The 25,377-nt window shown below is 43.8% G+C and overlaps 1 protein-coding gene across 3 annotated transcripts; it reads left to right on the top strand.

Annotated features, from left to right (window-relative positions):
- The first annotated feature begins 70 nt into the window (after positions 1–70).
- Positions 71–24,852, top strand: mrtfba (myocardin related transcription factor Ba). 3 transcript variants are annotated; one of them, XM_084938165.1, is made up of 17 exons: positions 71–260; positions 5,017–5,098; positions 6,553–6,797; positions 14,203–14,268; positions 14,428–14,483; positions 14,587–14,662; positions 14,870–15,031; positions 15,162–15,325; positions 15,415–15,543; positions 15,645–15,892; positions 16,476–16,647; positions 17,783–18,802; positions 18,985–19,092; positions 19,195–19,344; positions 19,441–19,575; positions 19,750–19,810; positions 20,990–24,852. In XM_084938165.1, the coding sequence occupies exons 3-17, from the start codon at positions 6,635–6,637 to the stop codon at positions 21,487–21,489; spliced, it is 3,210 nt and encodes a 1,069-aa protein (XP_084794291.1). In that variant the 5' UTR covers positions 71–260; positions 5,017–5,098; positions 6,553–6,634; the 3' UTR covers positions 21,490–24,852. The 3 variants fall into 3 exon arrangements, with proteins under 3 accessions (XP_084794291.1, XP_084794289.1, XP_084794290.1); XM_084938163.1 differs by having other exon boundaries at positions 19,195–19,350; XM_084938164.1 differs by lacking the exon at positions 71–260 and adding an exon at positions 292–393 and having other exon boundaries at positions 19,195–19,350.
- Positions 24,853–25,377: the final 525 nt, after the last annotated feature.

The raw sequence follows: 25,377 nt of genomic DNA, 5'->3' as shown, positions 1-25,377 counted from the left end.
CCGTGCTGCCCAGTGAAGAGGACCACCCTTCTCCTCCCCTGCCGACCTCTCCTGAGCTTCCTGTCCGACAACGTCATTACGTCACTCTGCATCCGAACCTAGACCAGTCGCAGCCATTTTAATCCGCGAAATAAACTTCAATCTCAGAGCTAGACGAATAAAAAAAACTGAATACTTAGCATAATTCCGTTGACGCAATTTGGATACCTCGTTGCAGACCACGGCTCGGATGGATTCGCTTTTCAAGTCGTCATATTTCGGTAAGAGCACAAACTCGGGGCGGCGCTGTCTTGTTTTTAGCATGTTAGCTGGAGCGAGCTAACTGGAGAAAATGTAAGGAGGTTGTTGAGGAGCATTCGTGATGTGCAGACCTAGACAGCAGAGCGTGGCTCGGTAAGGAAAGCATGGACAAGGCTCATTTGACTGTAGCTTGATGTGTATTTATTCCCTTTCCTAGAAATGACAGTCATGAAAGCGCTTCATTGTATTTTATGGTCGTCGCTGTCTGTAACTCACTCCCCTGTCAGATTTAAAGTAGCTAGCCAGCCTTAGCTTAACCCACACCCACTCGCCTCTGCCGCTGTGATAACAGCCCAGCCGTCTCACTCAGTAACACTCCCTCGGGAAAATCTATTATTGCTGCTTAAACAGACTAGCCTTTTGTGAGTATGGTGTTTGTGCAAGGTGTGTGTTTATTTCAGCCATTTCCTTCTAGCTAACTGCGGATACTGTCTGAATTGCAAGGCATGGCATACAGTGTGTTAGTGAGCCGACAGGCCAATTTCTCAATTAATACTGTCGCAGTGTACGGAGTCTTCTGGCTTACGGAAACACCGGCATGTTCTCTTCCAGCCTTCCTAGTCTAATGAAGTGAAAAAATAAATAGAAGTAAAATAAAGATGTCTAGAGGTTGTGGTGCAGCAAATCCAAACAGCCTGTGTGTGAGTCATGCAGACTGGCAGGAAGCGTTTATTCAGAGGCGGCTCTGTCGAGTCAGCGTGTCACTGTAAAGTGTGAATTATTCACGTTATCTTAAACATTGTGCATATGGTTGCATGGGAACGGAAATATACGGAGGCTGTAGGTTATTTTTTCTGCCTTTTAGTGTAGGGTTAGTTTGCAACAGTACTGCGGTTTCCAGTATTGCGGTGCTTGTCATGCAAAATAGAACAAGGCCAAAGAAGCAGCCCAATGCGCTGGGAAATTAGGGGCTTTTATAAATCCTCCGAGTCGCAGTTTTAATTTCGCTTAGGTGTCACCACACTGAAACGTTTAGTGTGGTTTACCTGGTCTGTTTGTACGGGTTCTTCCTTCTTTCTATTCTTCTTTTGAAGGGGATCTTTTGAGCAAAGTCCCCTAAGGCAGCCAGGAAGGAAACGACATCACATGTGTGTCTGTGGGAAACAAGAGCAGAGCAGTGACTGTGGCTGAATGAGGCAGGGTGATGACATAATTCCTGTCTTATCTCTGGTTAAAAGCAGACATTTTTGTCCTGCAAGACCTGGTCTATTGAAGGCTCAGAAATCTGCAGACTCAAACTGCTCAAAAGCGGCTCTCATGTACGCTCTACACATTGTTCTAGTGTTTGAGCTGGTTTCATACTGAAGAATAGCATGCTGTGACTTAAAAAAAAAAAAAAAAAGAGTACTTGATTTTCTTTTTGTTGCTGTCAGGCATGTCCTAAACAGGACTACATGACATGGCAGTTCATCAGAGGTGATGTTCAGTCTGTGCGTTTTTCTATGAAGACAGTGTGGACACTAGGTCTCAGAATTTCAGTTATCTCAGGCTGTTTAAGAGAATGGGTGTGTGTGGCTGCCTTATCACTGGGATTCTCTACAGGGCTATTTGTAAGGTGGCCCATGACCTTCTCTTCAGACATGTTTGCTGTGGGTACATATCTCTGTGGCTGCAGCGATGCCTGCAAAGCTATTGTGATTGTAAACCACTTTCCATTGCTTTTAATATTTTATAAATGTTTCACCTCTAGAATCCTGCTCTCTGCTTAAGAAATGTTGTCCTTTTTTCTATATAGGCCTTTTTCTCTCAAGACAATCAAGACACTGTTCCTGGTAAAATGCCATAAATTATGTCACCTGTATGGCATGAGTGTAGCCTGTTTTTTTATTTTATTTTTTTATAAGGCAGTGAAAGAGAAAGAAGAGCCTAAGGCAGCAGGCACACCCACATTCTGTCATCAGCCTGGACACCTTTGTTGACTTGACTGATCTTCCTTTGTCACACTGCAGATAATCAGACACAGATCAAACCTGAAGCCAGTGTTAGTTTAGTTAATCTTAAAATCCTCTGTGGCTCGTTTGGCTTTAGCTGAGAACACCGCACTGTGCTAACATCTCCAGTCAGCATTGATAATGTAGAGAAATGCCTCCGAACCACCATCTAAAAACTGAAATCTGTTTGACTTTTCAGAAGTCTCACCAGGAGGATTTATTTTTAGCTCTAGTTTAGCAAGCGCAATGATCTAAGGATGGCATTGTTATTCATAGGCTGCTATTTCCATGGTACCTTGGCTGAGCTCCAAATACTTTGAAAACCCCTTTCGCTGTCTTCATCCCTACCTATGCAAATACTTAAAGTTAACTTGACTGTGTTCGTTGTCATCGCCCTGTACAGGCATTTAAAAAAAAAAAAAATTGTCGTTGAAAGGGAAATTCCTCAAAATAAGACATTGTAACAATAATTGTATCTGAACTGGTTTGAAATGGATGTTTGCACATGTGCGCCGCAGCCCTGAACTTTCGTAAATACTGCATAATGGTGCTGCGTGTGAGAAGATAAAAATCTGATGCAGGCAAATCAACCATTAAATGGTCTTTGTCCAAAACAAATGCAAAGTTAAAGTACACGTGAGCACAGCAGTGGTAGTTGTTCGGTGAATTCCCGCCTGCTCATGTCTTACCCGGGCAGCTCCCTCGTGTACTTGTCTTAAGGTGACCATCTCGTGTTGTGCGCTACATGTGAAGACGACTGCAGTCGGTGTGCTAACCTGGTTCTTGCATCATTGTTCAGAATTCCCGTGTGAAAAGTGTTTATCTTTTCAGCTGTAAATATCAACAAGCCTAGCATTAACTCAAACTGATGTATTGTACATTCGTAGTCTGTACAGCGTTTGTGCAGGATCCAAAGAAGAGCTTTGAGTGTCCTTCAAGAAGCCTGGAGAACTCTTCCTGGAAAAAGAGAGTTCGGCCTGTGCAGTAGAACAAATATTGACTTTCAAGCTCACTGGAATTGTAAAAATTGTTTTAGCCTCCTATAATCTATTTCCATGTGTGTTTGCACACATTTCAATAAATTACTGCACCCATTTCCCATTTTCCTATCATGATATAGAGAAGTGAGGCGTTGCTCAAGATCTTATTTTGCACATTACTGTAGAGAAAACTGGATGACAAATGTGTGCTGACAGGGAAGCGAAGGGTGTCCTTGTTTATGTGTTTGTGATTGCACCGAACAGTGGTCTGTGTCTGTAACATGCCCACGGGCACAATCATAAACAGAAAAATATACATGCAGCTTCTGCATCTGGAAGGTGAAGCCAGTCGTGCGGCACATCTATTACCTGTGTGAATGAGTAGCGACCGCTCACTCGCTAATGTTAAGCACCCTTTTGTTTCTAGAGGTGTGTTTGTGCGCATTACCCTTTGATGAAGAATGTGCGGCTTGTTGCCTTGTGCCATTAAAAGAACAGAGGGCACAGCAACATGCTGCGCCTGCCATCTGGATCTGCTCATTGATTCTGCGAGGGGGACCACCGATGTTTATCCCACAAAACCTCTTCAGCTGCGACAGTTGTTGGGCCCTTCCTCTCTCTTTCACTTCCCCCTTTCTCGCACTCACTTGTTCGCTCAACATGTACTCGCACATGTCACGGAGGTCTGGCTGCTGGAATGCTGCCCTGCTGTTCTCTCCTGCCGTTCACTCTTGTGATACGAAATCCATCTAGCTTAATTTTTATAGTCTGACCGATGTAAGTTTTTGAAGTGAAGTTGTTGAACAGGCTAAAATATGCTAAACTGCATTTGTTACTGCTGTTAGGGAGGAACCCGCATCAACAAGATAACTGGCAATCTTACTGTAATGCACAAACGTGATGTGGCACACAGGTGCCTAAAGGTTGTTGAATTAAGATCTTGTCATACTGCTTAGCAGCCACACAGCAATGGGCTAAAATAACCAACTTTTAGCATTTATGCACGTAGAATACCTTTTATAAAAGCTTCATTTTCACTGCACAAACACTTCATACAGAAGCACGGGTATGTACATGGGCATGCAGTATGAGAAATGTGGCACAAGGCCATTATCTTTCCAGAGTGTCAGTGAATTGATGCATGAGTCTTATCCTAATGAAGTTATCTACTTTGCACACATCTCAGAGAGGATTAAAAGCTTCTTTGTGTGGCTGATTGATTCCTTTTCTCTGCCTCATGCTGCAGTATGATGCTGCACTACAGCTGCAGTTTCTGTTGTCTTTGTACAGACGATCATAGTGTGCATGTTTTCCGTGCAACCTTTGAACGGGATTTTTCAGACCCAGATGAAGCTTTGAGTGTCGGCCGCATCCATTGCAACATTTTGAAGTGGTGCTTACTACTTTTATTCGCCGCACCTTTTAAAGCAGCATCACAGTGGCACCATGTTTTGCAGATCGGATTTCTCATTAGGTTCAAGTAGTTGTTTCCCAGTGTGGTTTCTCTTGCCCTTCTATTATGTTAAACTCTGGTTTGGTGGTCTGAAAACATGCTAATATTCAGCCACCGCTTTTCAGAAATAAAGGAAAATAAAGCTTACTGCTTTTTTTTTCTTCTTTAAATGTAACAGCCATTATGACTAGACAGAAACAGAAGAGACTTTTAGTGAAACAGGCTTAGCACTGAATGTGGTGTAGGATTATACACTGACTGTCCAGTGTCACTGAGTCATCTGAAAAAAAGGAAAACATGCTGCACTTGTGAGTTTCATTCTCATGATGTTTGTTTTTCTCTCTCCTTCCAGATTCGACTCAATGGCTTAGTGTGACTCTTCACAGCAACTAGCCAAGACTTCTTTCTCCGTCCCTTGTCTGCTGCTTCCTCAGGTACGAACGGTCCCATCAACAGCTGATATACAGTTACCACCCAAGGCGATGGTTTTCTTTGCTGTGTGCCAGCAAGCTAACAGACAAACTGCATTTGTTTTAACGAGTAGTGTGGGAACAAGCATCCATCCATTTTTCTTGATCACTTCTCTATTTCAAGGCTGTTTTTTGTTTACGTGGCAGTTTTTGCGTTTAAGTCTGGTCTTTTGGACAGACTGGAGGGATAACCGGTCCAGGAGTGTGTCGTCCATCCAGAGGATGAGACTCACTGGAAATGCACTGGAGTATGTCGCCCTGTTGCTTTTTGTTCCAAAGTACTTGGTAATTTAAATTGCTAACTTAAAAACTTAGGCTTGTGTCTCTCTTTAGACGCATGCACCCTTCTTAGAAAATGTCTGACCTCTACAGTCACTGTGTGAAACACTGTTTCTGCAGTTTTACCACAGAAAGCCATTGAGGTTACACTGCTGAACTTCAAGGCCCGAATTATCGCTGAACCAGGTTGTTTTAATAGCACATAATCATCATATAAGAGGCAGTGAGTGGTGATGGATTAGAAACCAAAGTTTTGGCGACTGGGGTGAATTTTGTAGTGGTTGCAGCAGTTAACATGGACCAACTGAGAATAAATGTCAAGTTAACTGGCAATGACTCCCCTGTTAGTACTTAATGCCAGATTAATGAAACTGCAGACTCTTGATGTTGGTCTGTGAAACTGGCACAGATCTTAAAGGAAAACAGTGTAGTGGAGCGCTGCGAGAGCAGAGACTTATAAATGAGAACTGATTTCAAGTCCAAGCATTTGTTGCATGTCTTATGGTGCTGCAGACTCTGTGGTCTGTGTGATGCCTTTGACACTTGAGGGGAGAAAAGAAAGCAGCAATAGGAACAGGGTGTTTCTCAGCCAAAAGCAGCACATCAGGATGGTTATTAAAGAGTGCTTAGGTCCAGGAATGGATAGATTTGGGTGCTGCTGGAGAGCGATAAATGGCTCAGACCGAGCAGACTGTTGGGACGCCATGGATACTAAACTGTTTGTGTTGCTCCCCGAAATGTTTCCGTTCCCCCCGTTTGAAACCACCACAACGACGTCATGCTCCGGATTATGAAGCCTGTCGGAACAGAGAGAACATTCATGCACAAATTGGCGTTGTTTCTCTTGAGCAGCGGTTTGAAGTGATTATTCAGTATAATAGCCAACCCAGCTGGCTTAATGAATAATTTGGGCTGCGACTGAGCTGTTCCAGATGGCTGAAATGAAATGCCACCCTTAGCATTTCACCAGTTGGGTGAAGCAGTCATACCAACAGGATGATGATGCTGATTATTCTGAATTAGCGTTATTTTCGAGGAGCCCACAAAGTATCGTTGAATGACGCATTCCTTCCTCCTGTTGAGGAAGGATTTTAACTGATACTCCTCTTTATCTCTTCTTTCCTGTTGCTCTTACACAGGTAGCAGGGAGACATTACACACAGGGACGGTGACCCGTTGGTTGCTTGCCTCAGAGCCTCCCCAACCCCCTACTGAGGCAGGATGGAGCCCCAGGCTTCCCAGAGGCAGTTAAGAGCAGAGGGGGATTGCGAGATGTCAAATCTACTGGTGCCCAGTCCCCAGAGTGAGGCTGTGACCCATGAGATGGAGGAGCTGTCGCTGCAGCCCACACAGAGCCTGCCTCCGCTCAGTGAACGCAAAAATGGTGAGGATACACTGCTGCCACACAACATCCACAGTTCATCTCTGTTGGCTTCCCACACTTCCTGTCTCTGCTGCAGCACAAACTGAGTGACATTATTTAAAAAGGAGTGAAAAACGGAGAAAAGTGATATGTGTAAATCCCTCTTTCTGTGTTATTCTCTAAGGTGTTAGAGAATAACAAGCAATATTATCAGCTACATGCATACAGATAAAACACAGACAAAATAGTTTCGTAGATAAAATCAGCAGAAACCGTGTAAACTGAAGATGCCAAATACTGTATTTGAAGATTGCATGCGTTGATAGCGCACACATTGTCCAATAATGTAAATACAAAGATGTGCAGTCACTAACTTCCACTCTATTAGCCAATCACGCTTCAGTCCTCAACTCCTGATTCCTCCACCACCTCGGCTTCTAAATCCTCACAGTGTCAGTGTTGTTTTGGCATCCACATGGGACTGAATATGACACTGATGGATGGCTATGCAAATACCAGGCTTTGGGAGCGGGTTCGATTCACCGCCAGCTTCTAATCGTGGCTTAGACTGCCGTATGGAGACCAGTTAAGCCATTCAGTCCAGTCACTGCGATATTGATCATGATTCCCAAGAAAATCTTAATTCGTCAGATGCAAGTCAACAAATGCTGCAGTGGGTTTTAATCAAAGCTGCTCCAGACTGGATTTAACACGTTCTGGGTGACTGTAGGATTTCGCAGGAGAAACTGCTTGACTTCGGAAAATTTCTGTGGAATGTCAACAGTAGTAGCACCCACTCATCATCTCGGCTTTTGTCATTTCCCCTCCAGTGAGAAAACATACCTCATACTTTCCACCCTCTGAGCCCTCCACAGCACTTTGCCAACCGCAGAGTCCCTCCTCTCATATTGGTTTTTATCATGCAGGTGTTAATCTGTCTGCCATCAGATGGCTCTGAGTCTTAAGCTGTGGCGAGCTCAGAGAGTCTGGAGGGAGAGGAGGAGAATTACAGCACCACTATCAGCAGGATGGAGTTTGGAGATTAAGGGTTTTGAGGTTGTTTTGACAAAGATTAGGAGTCTGAAAAGGAAGTAGCCTAAAAATTGAAGTTGGTAAGCAGAAGTTTATATGCAAACAAATAATAAGAATAAAACGAATCTCCACCAAGCTGTTGATTTTCTTTTTATGTTTGCAAATTGTGAGTTCTACCTATAATTAGCTTTGAGTAACTGACTTCTCTGAACAGGAAGTCCATCTCACTTGAGGTGTTTATTTTTGGAATTCGCGGTTTTAAGAAATGGACCAGAACGGGTGATAGACGTGTATCGCACGTGTTCTCTAGCCAAGTGTAGCGCTGGCTGATCTCTTGCAACTCACAAACTTTTCTGTCTCTGTTTGGATGTCACATAACAGGCTGACATGCCTAAGCATGAGTAATACAGAAACTGTTTCATGGCTGGATGGTCTGTCACGTGGGCAGCTCACAAGCCTCTCAGAAATATCAGTTTTGGACCAACAGGGTAACGGTGTGTTAATCAGTGTCAGATTTCAGGCCCTCTGCTGTGGAACCAGTTTGGATACAGGAAACAGACACCACCTCTACTTTTTTTTTGATAAAGCTTATAATTAGGCCTGTTTCGGGTGACTCTGAACCCTCCCTTAGTTGTTCTGAAAAAGGCCTGGGCTGCTGGGGACTTTCCATAATGCACTGAGTGTTTCTTCTTAAGTTACCTTTTCACACTCTGTGTTTATCAGTAGTTATTATTGATCTCTGGCTCTCTTCTAAGATGTGAAGTTTGTCCTGCCACCCTGTACAGGGTTTTGGTAGAAGAGATGGTGTGGACGTGTCTGACTGATTTTAATTGAGTATTTTATGAAATTATTGTTTATCAGACTGAGAGCAAGTAAAGAAATAAATACAGGCCACGTTTCCACAAATACAAATGACTTCTCTCTTTTAGGATCACATGTTGAAGCTTGTATATAGATCATGTAAAATAGTTTGAAGCCCACAGGGAGGGGAAAAGCTGTGCTGCACAAGAATCTGTATTTCTTACTGATGCTTATCAAGGAAGCACAAAGGCTTTGAACACTAGTAAAAACTTTAGCTCGTCCCATCTGTGCTGCTTCCTGGATGTTGGCTGTGGTTTCATACTTGCTGAATTCCTGCAGTCACTCAGGGGAAAAAAAAGCGTGCTGTCTGCAGCAAGTAAAAAGTATACAGGGTGGGCCATTTATATGGATACACGTAATAACATGGGAATGGTTGGTGATATTAAAGTCCTGTTTGTGGCACATTAGTATATGTGAGGGGGCAAACTCCTCAAGATGGGTGGTGGCCATTTAGAAGTCGGCCATCTTGGATACAACTTTTGTTTTTTCAATAGGAAGAGGGCCATGTGACACATCAAACTTATTGGTAATGTCACAAGAAAAACAATGGTGTGCTTGGTTTCAACGTAACTTTATTCTTTCATTAGTTATTTACAAGTTTCTGACCACTTATAAAATGTGTTCAATGTGCTGCCCATTGTGTTGGATTGTCAACGCAACCCTCTTCTCCCACTCTTCACACACTGATAGCAACACCGCAGGACAAATGCCAGCACAGGCATCCGGTATCCGTAGTTTCAGGTGCTGCACATCTCGTATCTTCACACCATAGACAATTGCCTTCAGATGACCCCAAAGATAAAAGTCTAAGGGGGTCAGATCGGAAGACCTTGGGGGCCATTCAACTGGCCCACGACGACCAGTCCACTTCCTAGGAAACTGTTCATCTAGGAATGCTCGGACCTGGCACCCATAATGTGGTGGTGCACCATCTTGCTGGGAAAAACTCAGGGAACGTGCCAGCTTCAGTGCATAAAGAGGGAAACACATCATCATGTAGCAATTTCAAATATCCAGTGGCCTTGAGGTTTCCATTGATGAAGAATGGACCCACTATCGTTGTACCACAACACTTTTGTTGTTCCAACAGTCTTGGAGGGATCCATCCAATGTGGGTTAGTGTCAGACCAATAGCGGTGTTTTTGTTTAACTTCACCATTCACATAAAAGTTTGTCTCATCACTGAACAAAATCTTCTGCGTGAACTGAGGGTCCTGTTCCAATTTTTGTTTTGCCCATTCTGCAAATTCTGTGCGCCGATCTGGGTCATCCTCGTTGAGATGCTGCAGTAGCTGGAGTTTGTAAGGGTGCCATTTGTGAGTAGCTAATATCTGCCGAAGGGATGTTCAACTAATGCCACTCTGCAGTGACATGTGGCGAGTGCTACGCTGTGGGCTCTTGCTGAATGAAGCTAGGACAGCCACTGATGTTTCTTCATTAGTGACAGTTTTCTTGCGTCCACATTTTGGCAAATCCAACACTGAACCAGTTTCATGAAACTTAGCAAGCAGTTTGCTGACTGTAGCATGGGAGATGGGTGGTCTCGTAGAGTGTCTTGCACTGAAATCTGCTGCAATGACCCGGTTACTGCGTTCACCAGATATCAACACAATTTCGATCCGCTCCTCACGTGTTAACCTCTTCGACATGTCAATGGCTGTGAACAAAGAGAAACTTGTAAATAACTCATGAAAGAATAAAGTTACGTTGAAACCAAGCACACCATTGTTTTTCTTGTGACATTACCAATAAGTTTGATGTGTCACATGGCCGTCTTCCTATTGAAAAAACAAAAGTTGTATCCAGGATGGCCGACTTCTAAATGGCCACCATGGTCACCACCCATCTTGAGGAGTTTGCCCCCTCACATATACTAATGTGCCACAAACACGACTTTAACATCACCAACCATTCCCATTTCATTACGGTGTATCCATATAAATGGCCCACCCTGTATAATCTTTATTTATGATGGGTTTCATTAGGATGTTATCATTACTCATTTAATACTGTCCAAATAAATACACAGCGGTGGTTAGGAGTGCTTTTGACAAACTGCTGAGCTCACCAGCAACACTTTCCATTTCAGCGTCATATTAAGCAGCTGTTAGGGTGTTTGCTAATGTGCGCCTCTGCCAGCGGCTGTGTAATCTCCCTACTGTTAAATTTATTAACAACTGTGAGCAATTAATTGTCTCAGGACAGCTCACACTAACTCAAAGACACTCAGAGCAGGCTGCACTGTTACACAGCCACAAAGGACCAAAGTGCTATACAGAATAATACAGGAAAGACGTAAAACGAGAAGGACAATAGAACAAAAGTAAAATTAAAACATCTCACAAGGTGTCAAAGGTGGGTTTAAAAAAACTATTGAGAGGAGGCCTGTCTAATGTGCAAAGGCAAATTGTTCCACATTTTAGGAGCTGCAGCCGGGAAGCAATCAGTATGCCTGATTCATACAGAATACTGGAACTTAGCAGAGACTCTGTGATAAAGACCTTATCTTTTACTCCATCCTGGTTGTCTCCACTTCCTCCGTACTCTGAAACACTTGCACTGTCCAGCATTCAAATATTTTAACAGTAACCATGCTGTTTTTTCCTGTACCATTTCTCCTTATCTCACTAGTTTGCCTTCAGTGTCTGATTGCTGCAGATTGTTATTAGGAAAACTTTAAAGAAGGGCTTAAAATCAAAAGGTGTCCTGAGTTGTAAACGTTTAAGTAGTTATCTTTTAATTTCTTTTAGTTTAGCAAATCTGAGCAGAGAGGCTGCACTGAAGGCGCTGCAAAGCAAACGCTTTACAAAGGCAGTCAAACCTGCTGTGTCTCTAAAGTGTTTCTTTCCTAAGTTTTGTTGTCGTTAGCCTGCTTACACATAATCTCTAATATATATTGTGTGTGGTACTGGTACTGGTTTAACAACACTCATTTCTTTTACTTCCTTATTTCTGTGTGAGCGCATAAACGCCTCATTCATATCATCCACAGTTTCCCTTCACACTGCTGAGGTCACAGGTCATCGTGTGTTTGTCAGTCTGAGCGCCGTTTCCCGGAGGAATTCGGGGACAACATTGTTTACTGGAAGTCTTAACTGAATCACCTTAAGCATACATGTCTCCACCGAAACCTGGCTCGCAGTGTTTACAGAGCGCAGCGAGAGTCCACGTTACTGATTTTTTTTGAATCGGCAATTATTTCTGTAAATGTTTGACCGGAGCTGCGGTCAAACATCTGTAAAATGAGCATCAGTTATGAAAACGATTGGCGGTAAACAGATGGGAAAGACAAAATATTGGTGAGGCAGCTGTTTCCTGTTGTGTCGTAGGAGTTTGTATTTCACAGTAATTTTGACGTGTCCCTTCCTGTGAATACAGAAGTGACTGTACTTGTGCCCGGTGCTTAATCTGTGGGCATTTGCAACTCCCACTCAGTGTATACGTCCCTGTGTGACTGTCTCTTAATGAAATCCCATTAAAGCTGTGTGCTGGTGTTTCTGAGAGAAGCGATTTCTGCTGAGCATGCAGTTGTTGCTGCCTTTTTACGTTCAGTGTCTGGCAGTGCTGAGTCAGCAACCTGATTTTTTTTTTTTGCTTTGAAACTCTAAGAAACTAGTGCAGTCTGGTGTAGGGTTCCAACTAAACATTATTTTTAAGGTCGACTAATCTGCAAATTTTCTTCAATTAGTCGACGATTATCTCAATAACTCTCATCTCTGCTCCCTTTGGGCAAACCTCCTGTTCCAGGCTCCACCTGCTGAAGTCTGCCCACCTGTGAAATCACCTTGTTGTCTCGCCTCACAGCAAATTCAAATAATGACCCAGGAAACCTGAATTTTAAAATAATCAGCTGTGTTTTTAACATTGCTCGATAAGACCGTCAGAATAAAAATGAAATGGCTAATATTTTTATTTAATACAAATTAAAGTCCTCATAGTATTTAAACAAAAAATAATGTGCAAATAGGAAAGTAAAAATAGCTGCTGCCCATAAGCTCAAATAAAGCTTCCAATTCAATAATAAAGATTTTATTTTCTAGTCCAAAATAACAAGTTTCCAAAGTTTACAGATGATTCATTGGACGTGCTCTGGAGTGAGGCCTGCTCTTATCTTTGAGACGATGTTCCCAGCTGCTAATAACAATGCTATCTGTCGTGACTTCAGCCATTTGAGAGGTGCAGATTCTTTTCGGGTGCCCCTGTTTAATGGTTTACTATCATATTTCACTCATTAGCTAACAAAACTGAAATCGTGTTGGCTTAGCAAACATCATTCTGAGAATCTTCCTACAGGTAAGCTAACATAAACATTACTGTACAAACAGCAGCATAAACGAGGTATCAACCCTCCGTGCTCTAAAACTGCGCCGTTCAGTGATGACATCACAGCCCCAGTATGCGGCATTTAAATGCTTGTAATGAAGCAGCATCAATGCTTTGCACTCTCTGCATTTGACTTTGTTTTCTGTGCTTTTACATTTAAAAAAAAAACAAAAAAAACAACAACTTATTTTTTATTTTTAACATTTTCTTCCATCCTCCTGGTTCGCCTTCTTCTTCATTAGTGTTGAGTGCAGTCTTAGCAGGCGATATAGGTGATACTGCTCCTGTAGCTTCCTGTAGTGTATTGCAGTTACAAAAACACTTTTACGTTTTATATGATGTGTCGACGATACAGACGAGGCAAACAAACTCATCTCAAATTGGTTTCAGTGAACATGGGTGTAGTAGGAGTGGAGGTGGAGGAGGGGTTGAAGGCTCTGTAACATAAACATACCACTGTGGGAGGACAAGCTCTTTGGATGGTCTTATGACTCTGTGGTTGAGAGGATGTGACTGGCTTTCAGCTTTTAAACAAAGGTGAATAAATGGTTGATAGAATATCTTTAAACACATGATGCCATTATTAATATTCCTGTCCATGATTTTTCATGTAGTTTAGAACATTTCAACAAAATAATGAAACAAAATGTTGTGTATTGAGTCGTGAGTGTCTTTGTCTGTGTGTCTTTGCTTAGCTAAGAGATAGCTGTGCTTTAGATCTTCACACTGCAGGGTGTCAGTGATGAGTTATGACAGGGGAATTTTTATTGCCTCCCATCCCTCAGCAGCGACTGTTAAAGTCACGATTTGAGTCTTACCAGGCAGATTTGAGGAGTGAAGTAACAAAACAATAACAGGGTTTTAGGTTCGATTGCCTAAAACGTCAGAATTGTAATACCTGGGAGAGACTCGCCACGCTAGCGTGCACCTCCTTGTTTAACCCCGTTTGTAAAGATGTGATCAGCTGCAGAGCATTTAGCGTGAAAGTCTGCGCAGTCATCCTAAACATGAAAATATACGTAACGTCAGCACGATGAGTACGCTGTGAGTTGCATTAGTGAGACATTTTTCTCGTCATCTTTTGGGTTTTCTGTGTTTTTCTTCCCTATTTTATTTCCCCGCTTTCGTAGTTCTCATTAAGCATTAAGCAAGATTTCTCATCTTTTTCTCTACATAGCAGTTAAATTTGCTTTTCCATGTTTGCTTTCAGTGCTGCAGCTGAGACTCCAGCAGAGGCGAACCCGGGAGCAGCTGGTGGACCAGGGCATTATGCCACGTGAGTAACTGCAACAGCCACCTGCTGGAAGCTATTGTGGCGTGGGTGGGAAATAATAACAAAGTGGTACCCTGGTTCATGCTGGTAACTCAGGAGACATAAAAAAAAATGATGATAATAATTTGTGAATAAAGTAGATGAAAATGTTTTGTATTGCAGCTTTGAAGAGTCCGGCAGCTTTCCACGGGCAGATTCGCAGCTTGGAGAGAGCCCGGGTAAGTTTTTGGGGAAAAAAACTACATAAATGTAAAGTTGAGTTGTTGTTGGTAACAGTAAAATTTAAATAATTAACTGATCTGTGTCTGCCTTCCTCTCCAGACTGAGAATTTTCTCAAACATAAGATCCGCAGTCGTCCAGAAAGAGCAGAGCTGGTCAGGATGCACATCCTGCAAGGTTCTAATAATTGCCTATTTCACAATGCACAAACTTCTTTTTTTAACAATGCTTTAAGTTTTGTTTCCTGTGGTGCTTTAAAGTGTTGAAATAGAAAGACTGATGTCATATTTAAGCAAGAAAGGATGTATTTTTAACTTGATGTTAGAGCATTTAGCTGATTTGATTTATGACTGATTGTATAACAATTTTTATTGTCATCCCCAGAGACCGGAGCAGAACCTTCACTACAGGCCACTCAGATGAAGCTGAAGAGAGCCCGACTAGCAGACAACCTCAACGAGAAGATCGCCCAGCGACCAGGCCCAATGGAGCTGGTGGAGAAAAACATTTTGCCGGTGGATTCCAGCGTTAAACAAGCCATCATCGGTGAGAACAGAGACACAGTGATGCTGATCCTCTTACACATGATTTTAGTTTACGTTTAAATTCATCGGTACAAAAAGATGTCTTTGTTTGATCCTTTGAATAATAGTAAAAATCTTTTATCATCTTTCAGTGGGCCAGGTGAATTATCCAAAGGTTCTTGAGGAAGACAGCAACGACGCTTTGTCCCCGGAGCAACCGGCCAGCCAGGAGTCCCAGAGCTCTGCGCCCTCACCGGTGGAGAGCAGAGCACCAGAGACGCCCTCTCCAGTAGCACTGCCCAGCACCATCCTGCAGGTCAGCTGGAGGCCCAGACTGTTGTTATTTAACGACAGTGACATTGGAGGTTTTAAGCGTGTCCCCCTCCACCCATTATTTCTTTGCAGCCCCTCCCAACAACAGACTTCATGAAAGTAATCGCCACCAATGAGCCGCCTGCCAGCCACCCAGCTGTCACCCTCACTCATCCAGTCGCTACAGTTGTACCTCCAAAACCAGCCCCAACACTGGTGAAAGTAAGCACAACGCATCTGTTTCCATTTTCTGCTTTTCTCTGACTGTTGTTGAGTTTAACACATGTTAATACTTTTTCCCTCCACGTTTGCTTCCACCAAAGCAAAGTCAGCAGAAAGCTCCCTCAGAGAAGAGTCGCAGTAAGAAGGGCAAGGAGCCGAAGCAGAGGGTGAAAAAGCTAAAGTACCACCAGTATGTTCCCCCAGACCAGAAGCAGGAGGCCAGCGAAGCACCTATGGACTCCTCATACGCCCGGTTACTGCAGCAACAGCAGCTGTTTCTCCAGCTGCAGATCCTCAGCCAGCAGCAGCAGCATTACAACTACCAAACTATATTACCAGCACCGCTCAAGTACGTGTGCAAAGCAAATTACAAATACTAGCCCCGCCCCCCCCGTGTTAACATTAAAACCAGTGTTATTCTGCAGTTTTATTTCTACCTGTACTTCAGACAGGTTTCTTTCTATTTTTGTGTTTCTAAACTGGTTTGGCTTGCTTGACATTTGATTTTTAATTATGAAACAAAGCCAAATATTGTTGTTTTCAACAACACAGAGGGCCATCAGCGCCAATAACAGGCTTGTGCCTAATCATATTAATAACTAACAGGATGTTGATGAACCAGCTGCTGTTTTCGTGAAAGTCCTGGCTGCAGCGGTGTAGCGAAGCTGTCTTTGAAATCGCTGTTGGCCTGTGATTTGGTTGACTGGTGTTGTTAGTGAGGCAAGAGGAACAGGATGGATGGGCTGTTTGAACCCATTTCCTCTCCTTGTTTTCTTCTTTCTGCCTTTCTTCTCTCTATAACAACACCGTCCCTCTCGCCCACCTCCACTTCCTCTTTTTTTGTTTCATATTCCTGTAATTCAGAAAGGATTTACTTAAAAAAACAATCACTTCATCTTTGTTTGTCTTTTCCCCTCCCCTCTCTGCTGCAGACCTGTGGCAGAGGGTCAGAATAACGGTGGGAGTACACTGCCGACTTCTATTGTGGTGTCTTTGCCCACTGCACCTCCCCCTGCTGCTCTGCCTTCAGCATTGGCCCGGCCAAACAACTCGCTGTCCAACCGCAAACCCGGTGTCCTGCCTGCCAACCTGGAAGAGATGAAGGTATTTGTTCAAAATCACATTCCCAGGCACTTTGGAAATTTCTGTGTAATTGACCCAGAGAAAAATAACATAGACAAAAGTACTGGACGACTACTCCTTAATCTTTGAATTCATTTTTTTTCAGTCCCATTGCTGCAGGTGTCACCTAGCTATGCATTTAGCCTTTATAAATGTTTGTGAAAAAACTGGGCCTTCTAAAGAACTGACTGAATTGAAGTGTTTTGCTATAATAAGATGCAACCCTGCAACAAGTCTTCTCCTGAAATTTCCTCCTAGATATTCCACAATCATATTTTCAGTGGAAAGCACAGCGGCTCAGCCACAAAGTGTCAGACCATGTAAAGTTACAGAGCAGATGTAAAAGTCTGGCTTGTTTGGCAGAGGAAGTCCTAGCCTCCTCTGGCATTAACATCAGCACAAAAACGGTGCACCGTGAGCTTCCTGACACGGGTTTGCTTGGCAGCTCCTGTGGGTGCGATCTTTGTTGAATCTTTAAAAACTTGACATCATGTAAAGTTGGAGAGTGCCGATGCACAAAGTGTGTAAAGTTGTGCTCTGCTGACTCAGTAACTACAGCACAAAAACTGTACACTGCAGTTTTACAGCTCCTGTAGGTGTCGGTGCCACAGTACTTACGTTTGTAGGAAAGACTTTGTGCTGAAGTGTGGTATTTGCTTTATTACAGTGTTATTAGAGAAGATTAATGCCACTATGATGCCTGTGCACTAAATCAGAAACTCCAACCTGAAGCAGCGTGTCTTTGCATAAAGCCTGAAAATTGCAGCACGTATGAAGTCAGGCGTTTGTGGCTGGTATTTGTTGGTTTTATGATGGATCATCGCATGAGTCATACAAGATATGATGTGCTTTAGACGTGCTGTTTGGTGGATTGTTGTCCCTTTAAGCACAGCCAACATGTTTCCACATTTTTCCGCGTCTTAATGCAAAGCCAACCATCTGCTGTCTCCAGCTACAAATTTAACAAACACACATGAATTATGTTAATCTTTTTTTTCTCTTCTAATTCTTGGCAATAAAATGAGCACATTTCCAAAGAGAGTGAACTGCTCCTGTAAAAATAGACTACTAAAGTCTAAAATGTGATGCTGACGTGATCCTCCTTTTGTCTTCCCAGGTGGCCGAGCTGAAACTAGAGCTGAAGCTTCGTGGCCTCCCAGTGTCGGGAACAAAGACGGATCTGATAGAAAGACTGAAGCCTTTCCAGGACAATCCCAGCACCACTGCTGCTGCCAGCATTCCCACTCCTGCCACTACTACCCTATCTGCCATCCCCATGGAGGTTACCACAACTACCACACCTGCTGTAGTCCCAGTCCAGCAGGTGGCTCCAGAGAGCATGAGCTCTACGCCGCCTGTCTCACCTGTTCCTTTTGATCTCTCCGCCCTCCAGCAGGATGTAGGGATGTCTGAGGGTCTGTCTGAAATTCAAATGCTGACCTTGTTAGGGCCACAGTCCTCACCGTCTTTCAAAGTCCCAGAGGAAAAGGACAGAAGGCTCCACGAGAAGGAGCGGCAGATAGAAGAGCTGATGAGGAAGCTGGAGCAGGAGCAGAAGCTGGTGGAGGTGCTGAAGATGCAACTGGAAGTGGAGAAGAGAGGTCAGGGTGACTCTGCCTCTGTGTCCCCCAAGATCGCTCCAGGAGCTGCTGTGAACTCTGTTCCTCCTGTCCTCAACTCTAACCTGGTGAAAGTCGAAGGTGCAGTCCTGTCAAATTGTTCATCGACTGCTGCTATCCCAAGCTCAATCCTGGGTTCACAGGCACTCTCAGCACCCGTGGCAGGAGTGGTGAAGTTGGAGGATGTGACTGTTTCTTCTGGCAAGCCGCTGCAGACCCAAACCAAGCTCATCACACAAATCCAGGCCCCAGGTCAGCCTCAAGTAACCAGCAGCCCACAGCTCCTCTCGCAGTCCCAGAAAAGTCCCAAACTCCGAGCCCAGCCACAGTCCCAGCCCGCACCCCCCAGCCTGCAGCAGTTCTTCATCAGCCACTCGGGTGGTGTTTCCCAGGTGTTGGGTCAGCCTCAGACTTTGTTGACAGCAACTGGCCAAGCTGGAACACAGATCCTCCTTCCAGTGTCACTACCCAACAACGCTGCTGCAATCCAGCTGCCAAGCACCACCGTCAGCCTGCAGGTGAGTGAGCCAGTGGCGTAGCATGGCAGAGGGTGTCACAGAGTAAGCGTGTGTTGATCTACTATAAACTCATCTTGGCATTATTAATGATAATCTTAATATAAAACCTAGAAAGAACCATCTCGACTCATCCATTGTAAAGTTAAGGTCTTAAAATCTCGCATGTCTTTCCTCTGCACTAGCCTGTTCTCCAGGCCACAGTCTCAAACCCAGGCCTGGTCCATTCCTCAGTCCCTCAGCTGCAGACCACCAAGGTGGAGATGGCACCCAGCCAGCAGCCGCTGCTACAAGTGAGTCACGTCTCATTAGTAGTTCCAGTTAGCTCTACACAAAAGCCACAAAGACCTGTGATGCACAGAGGTCTGATGTCAGACTCTCTCATGTCTTGGCAGACTCTGACTATGTGCAATAACACTGCTGGCTTGGAGAACCAGAGTAGACCTGAGATGAATCCCCAGTGCTTTTTGAGAAGCTCCCCAGAGAATAAGCTCTCTCCACGAGCATCACCCAACCACCAAATCTCCAACGGGCCCCTCAATAAGGTGTCTGTAAGGAATTCAGCATTTTTCTGAACTTAACTCTTCAGATCTTCACATATTTCGCTATCTGACTTGATCTTTTCTCTGCCACCTTTGCAGCCTTCCTCTCCTCAGCCCACCTTCATCTTCCAGCCCACCTCCCTGGTTCCACAGCCTCCTAAGACCAGAGAGCCTCCCCGCTATGAGGAGGCCATCAAACAGAGCCGCAGTCTTCACATCAACAACGTTTCACAGGTTAGATGAAAACAAGCCACAGCTGACACACACACTACTGAAACTGATGTGTGCAGAGTACAGAGAAGCATAAAAAACGTAGGCGTATACTTCCAGTTTTTCCAGCCTTGAGCAGCTTTTTCGTTTTTGGTTACAAAGCGTCGAGTCTCTCAACGTCCTTAAATGTCTTTTCAGGTTCCCACAGCAACCAGCCAGCAAATGGACGACCTGTTTGACATCCTTATAGAGAGCGGAGGTAAGTTGGTGCACACTGACGGTGCAAAGCAAAACGTTCTGTTCAGTGTGAAGAAGTTTAAAAAGCCCCAAGTGTCAGAGAAACGGTGAATAAGCTGCTGTGTGGGCAGATTTGATGTCAGTACGCATTTTAAATTGGCAGATTCGAGCTGATTGTGGCTGATCTGATATCAGCCTTTTAGATATTATGTATGACAGAGACCATGTACCGTGTAAACTGCAGACTACCAAAAGCAGTTACTTTTACTCAAGTGATTTGGAAATGTGAATTTGACTTTTTCTGCATTGATGAGTCATAAAATGCTCTGATCGTCCTCACACTGCCGACTAATAAAAAGCGAGAGACTCTCTGAATTCACCATGACAGCGACTTCTCTAAAAGCTTCTAGGAGTTGTTTTTAAGGTTAATGAGACGAGATTAGAAGGGACATTCGTGGAGGCTTTCCTCCTTTAAAAATAAGCCTCCTCAATAAATTAGAGATGCACATCCCTAAAAACCCACTTCACAAAGCACCACTGCTATTGTGCTTGTGAGTGACACACAATCTTGAAAGAAGTGAAGAAGAACCTAAAGAGAGCACTAACGCCGCCACACCCACCTCCATAACGTCTCTGAAATCTTTGTTGGTGTGTCCAACTAAAAACTCTGTACAAGTGTTCAAAGCTGACAACTCCAGAACAAAGTTGTGTGACATGTGAGAGTCACATGTTACTCTTTTAACTGCGAAGCGCTCGTGTTTTCAGAGGGGCAAAGGCTCGGTGCTGCTTTGCTACATGAGTGTGTGGATGCCTTGTGAGCATTAAAGGAACAAATCATTTAAAACTGTAATTTGAGGGAGAGGATCAGGGAAAGAGTCTGTATCCTGAAGCTTAGGAGAGACTGGCTGATGCAATAAGACGATAACTTAAAGCACACGAGCTGATCAATGATCAAAGAAGGAAACTCATCCTTTGAAATGCCTGTTTTTTCAGCAAGTTATTGACCCATAAGTAAGCCTCATAATTGGCTTAAAGGATGTGATTTATTTCTACAGCCTGAACTCTGTTTAAAAACCAATACGATCTAAGATCACTTTATAAATGAGTTCTTTATTTAGATCCACTGTGGACAAACTAACATGTTTAAATATGTCAGTTTTTAATCTGCATCCTTATTTGATCTTTGTTTTCCCGCCTGCAGAAATCACTCCATTTATCCATCAGAACTCACCGGTGTCTCACCCCAAGACTCTCCCTGTCACAGCCAGCATCACCACCCTTCCAGTCAACACCGTCCTGTCCAGACCGCCCCCGCAGGTCCAGGTAGCCCCTCCTTCCATACTTGTGAACCCATGCTTGCCCGGTCTATCGTCCCTGGCCACAGACAATCAGCTGGAAGCCTTTCTAGAGGGGACGCTGGCCGAGACGCCGTCTGCGTCAGACCCTCGCACGCAGGGCCTGATGGAGGAGCTGCAGGCCCAGCTCATGGACCAGCAGCCCTTCTCACCCATGGACACGTCAGAGCTGTCTTTCTGCGATTCCTCCTCGCCCCCGTCCTCACTCAACATGGGCCTGTCAGACCCGGCCCTGGACAACATGGAGTGGCTGGACCTCACCATGCCGCCGGGTCCTGGCGGGATGCTGACACCACTGGGGATCCCAACGGACTTCCTGGATACACATGACCTGCACTGGGACTGATGGAGGCTTTGATGATGAAGATGGAGAAGTGTGAAAGATGGATGGATGGATGAAGGGAAAGCTTCAGAGATTTTAAATAAAAAAAGAATAGTAATAATAATACATAAAAGGAGAAAACATGGCCTTTAAGTGCCATACCACTCTTACCAGTACATCCATACCATCTGTAATATTCCCACTACTCTAGAGGAAGAGAGGCTGATACAAGCAGGAGTTTGCACAGCTTTAGGAGAGAGTCCCGTAACGGCTCAGCGGCCTGGAAAGCGTCCGCCGAAAGGTGACTGCAGTCACGCTGCGCTGCAATAAAGGGATTTTTAATCAGAATAGACTTTTTAGTGTCTGATGTCATGATTTTAGCAATCATAAACAGAGCCAAGGAGACAGAGCCAAATGCTTGAATGGAAGAACAGACTGTTTGTAAATAGAGTTTAAACAACACTAAGAAAACTGAGCTGAGGGGATCATTTCTAGTAGAGGAAAACTGCATCTGTTTTACTCATCGTGATAAATCAACGTGTCAGACAGTTCCTGAAGGTCTGATATGAATTACACTCGTGAGTGCTGTCACATGCTAGGTTAGAAAAGCCGGTGATTACAACACGACTGGAGGCTCAGACTAAAGTAAAACGAGACTTGATTTTCTATAACGACGCACCCGATGCTAAGCCCGGGGTTATACACTCAGCTACTGCCAGACTGAGGTGTGAAGGAATGTCTGAATGAAGTCGAGCCTCTGTTCACACTGGTCCGTGATTTGTTTGTAACAGATGTGACTGTTTTCTCCTGACCTATCAATGACTCCCATCAGTCAAGCTGATCAACCAATGACTCTAAAGAACAACACGACGAGAGGAGGAGGCGGCGGCTCCTCCCATCGACGTGAGAGCTATGCACTAAAGAGGCGCACAAATCTGACGACGCGCCTCGCTGACCTCAGAACAAGGAAATGTGAACACTGCATATCCATGGCGATCGTCACGACTGTGACATAAGATCACGTTGCCTCTGGCTGCGCAGATACTGCAGTTGTCCAAGTCGCGAATTGTGAATGTACTTTTAAAAAGTGGGACTTAACTCTAAAAAAAAAGTTGGCAGCTTTTTTTTTTTTCCTTCTTCTTCTGATTAGCGAAACAGGAAAGGGAACAAGTATCAATTTGCAGACACACATCTGTAATAGGTGTGCTGCCGGTTATCGGAAGATGTCTTTGAGCTTTAAATCTGGGTGTCCCGCAGTATGCCTGCACTTTGTGTGTGTGAGACAGGAGAGGAAATTGCTCTAGTTTTTAAAAAAGAGATGGGTTGCTTTGGTTCACAAGCCTTTTCAATACGGGATCGACTGCTGATTGGAGGAATCGGAATCGCTGGTTTAAGGGCGATACATCAGCTGCTGTGGCTTGTAGACAAAGTCAGTTTCCGGGCAGTGTGTGAGAGAAGCATGCCCCTCTGTGTGTGTGACTGTGTTTGTTTGTCTTTCCGTCTCTTGCATGTACAGCCGTGTCTCCGTGTGCATGATCGTACTCGTGTTTGGTCTCTGGCTGCTTCAAACTCGGCTGCCGCCCTGAAGTTGTCTAAAGGAATTTGCAAAACATCTCTCAACTCCAATCATTTGCAACCTGCTTTGCATATTCCAAATTTGTCTCTTTGTAAGGCTCCCGATGACTGTTTTACTGTTTTTTTCTTGTATCTGTGTCGTTCATTTGGAGTAAAGTTTTTAAAAAAAGAGAAACGCAGAGACCTTTACAGTGTGATGCACAGCAGGAAGTAGTCAGTGAAGGCGGCCTTTTAATTAAAGGCATCAAAGTTCACTCACCTGAATATTAATTCTTTGTATTTGTTCATGTTTTTGGGACAGATGCAGTGTAACTGTGTGGGACTTTTTTATATTTTAAGACTTTTTTTTTAATGTTCTTTTTATATCAGTCAGTGAAATCACGTTTACATTTTAACCACTTTATCCTGTTATTATGGTCGTAGGCAGTAGAGGGCGATGTTTCAATTCTTTTGTGGCTTCACGGCACATCTTCAACAGCAGCTGTTGATACTTCAGGGTAACAGAAACAGGAAAAAAACTAGCAAATTAGGCAAAAATGTTTAGATTTTTTTTTTTTTTTTTTTTGCCTGTAAAAGCAGTGATGTGGAGGCCCGAGCGGACTCTCTTCCTGCTGCGGTCCCACATTGTATCACCTGATCAGGCCAGGACTCGCAGATGTGCTCGGATCCCAAACGAAAAGCGAAACGCCAAATGCTGCACACACTTCCTTCTCAGCTTCTGCTGTTTCGTCTTTCAGCTTGTTTTAACAAACTCTCGTCAAGCCCGCGCTCCTTCAGAGATGAGCTCGTATTCTCGTTTACCTCCGCTTTGTGGAGCGCACTGCGACGAGTAAAACGTACGGTGAAAGTCACTGGCTGATTCATGTTCAACGCGTTTTTCCTCCTTCTGATTGTCAGCGTTAAAGGCTGTCACGTTCGATACGTTGTTGCCAAAAAGGCAGTGAAACATTATATTTCTCACTCTCATTTTTTATTTTTTGTATCTCTTTTCTCTTTGTAGCATTAAAGTAAAAGATTCAACATTTAATCTTGTTTTATGTGTATATTTTTGTTTTGTTTTTTCTAAGACAAAATCTTTCATATCAGATAAACATAAATCTCTTTGCTGGAGTAAATCCACACGTTTGTGATGCGACACAACTCCCAGCTCGCTATTGTGGCTGCTGACTGGCCCAGGCAAGGACAGCTAAAAGCAATAATAGCTGCTCTCCCTCGACGTATGCTGTACTGTGTGTCAGATCCTGCCCTGATTTTATTCGTGTAAGAGCCTTTACTACAGAGTAATACAGTTCAGACGCACTTCATTATCCGGGAGGGAGGGGTGTGTGTCAGGATTGAAATAACTCCTTTTTCTCGTGGAAGAATTCCTGCAGGTTTTCTGAACATTGCTGTTTGCTTGTTAGACTTCAGCTGCCTGCTCCTCCTCTCTTTATTCACCTGCACTGTTTATCATCCTGTGAACACTGTATATTTGTTGGTGGAACAAAGCTCTGTGGAGGATATTTAATTTACAAATGAGGCACTGAGAGGCTCCATCCTCAATCGCAGATTGACGCTGAAAGGTTAAAAACTAAGGCTTCGCATTGTTAGTAGTTCCAGTCCCCTCTCTTTATCGCCGCCTCCCATGCCATGCCTCTTGTTGTTTGTAACGCCATATGTTTTGCACATTGTGTACATATTTATATAGATGTAATGCATATTTTTTATACATGTGTAACATCCATTGGCTCTCTATTTTGTAAATACTCAAAAAGATGTATATAAGTACTGTATGCTTTTATGTGTCAATAAAGATTTGGTGTACTGTGAAAACCTTTTGGTCCATATTGAGATTTGTCGACATTATCTGAACTATTTGACTCTACATCACATCCCAAAGATGATCTGTTGGACTGAGATCTGCTGACTGTGAAGGCCGTTTGAGGACAGTAACCTCTGTCATGTTTAGAGAGCCTGTTTGAGCTTTGACATTTAAATGACGTCATTGCATTTTACCCAGAGAAATGACGCTCAATGGATATTTTCTCTGTATTGAAAAATATTTTGTCTGTGAACATTAATGATGGTTGTGTGGGGAAAATCCCAGCTCGTCAGCAGTTTGTCAGATCAGCCTGTCTGGCACCAACAACTACGTCACACTCATTTACCTTACTAACTCATTCTGGTGCTCAGGTTAAACTTCAGCAGTTTTTTTTCCCCCCCAAATGTCTGTTTGGCTAAATCAGGGGTTGGCAACCTTTCTGATGATGAGTGCCATCTAAACTTTCCTCAGAAGTCAATGTGCCATATGATTGCATTAGCAATAACGCTCTATATTAACAGTTACACACTATATAG

The sequence above is a fragment of the Perissodus microlepis genome, chromosome 8 (assembly GCF_051167445.1).
Source record: "Perissodus microlepis isolate ML-2025 ecotype Zambia chromosome 8, ASM5116744v1, whole genome shotgun sequence".
NCBI lineage: Eukaryota > Metazoa > Chordata > Actinopteri > Cichliformes > Cichlidae > Perissodus > Perissodus microlepis.
This window is presented reverse-complemented; position numbering and strand designations above follow the sequence as displayed.

Excerpts from the sequence above, each read along its gene's own strand:
- mrtfba (XM_084938163.1), top strand. The coding sequence starts at position 6,635 with ATGGAGCCCCAGGCTTCCCAGAGGCAGTTAAGAGCAGAGGGGGATTGC. Across the intron at positions 6,798-14,202 it reads GCTCAGTGAACGCAAAAATG|TGCTGCAGCTGAGACTCCAG; the intron begins GTGAGGATACAC and ends GTTTGCTTTCAG. Across the intron at positions 19,576-19,749 it reads ACATCAACAACGTTTCACAG|GTTCCCACAGCAACCAGCCA; the intron begins GTTAGATGAAAA and ends ATGTCTTTTCAG.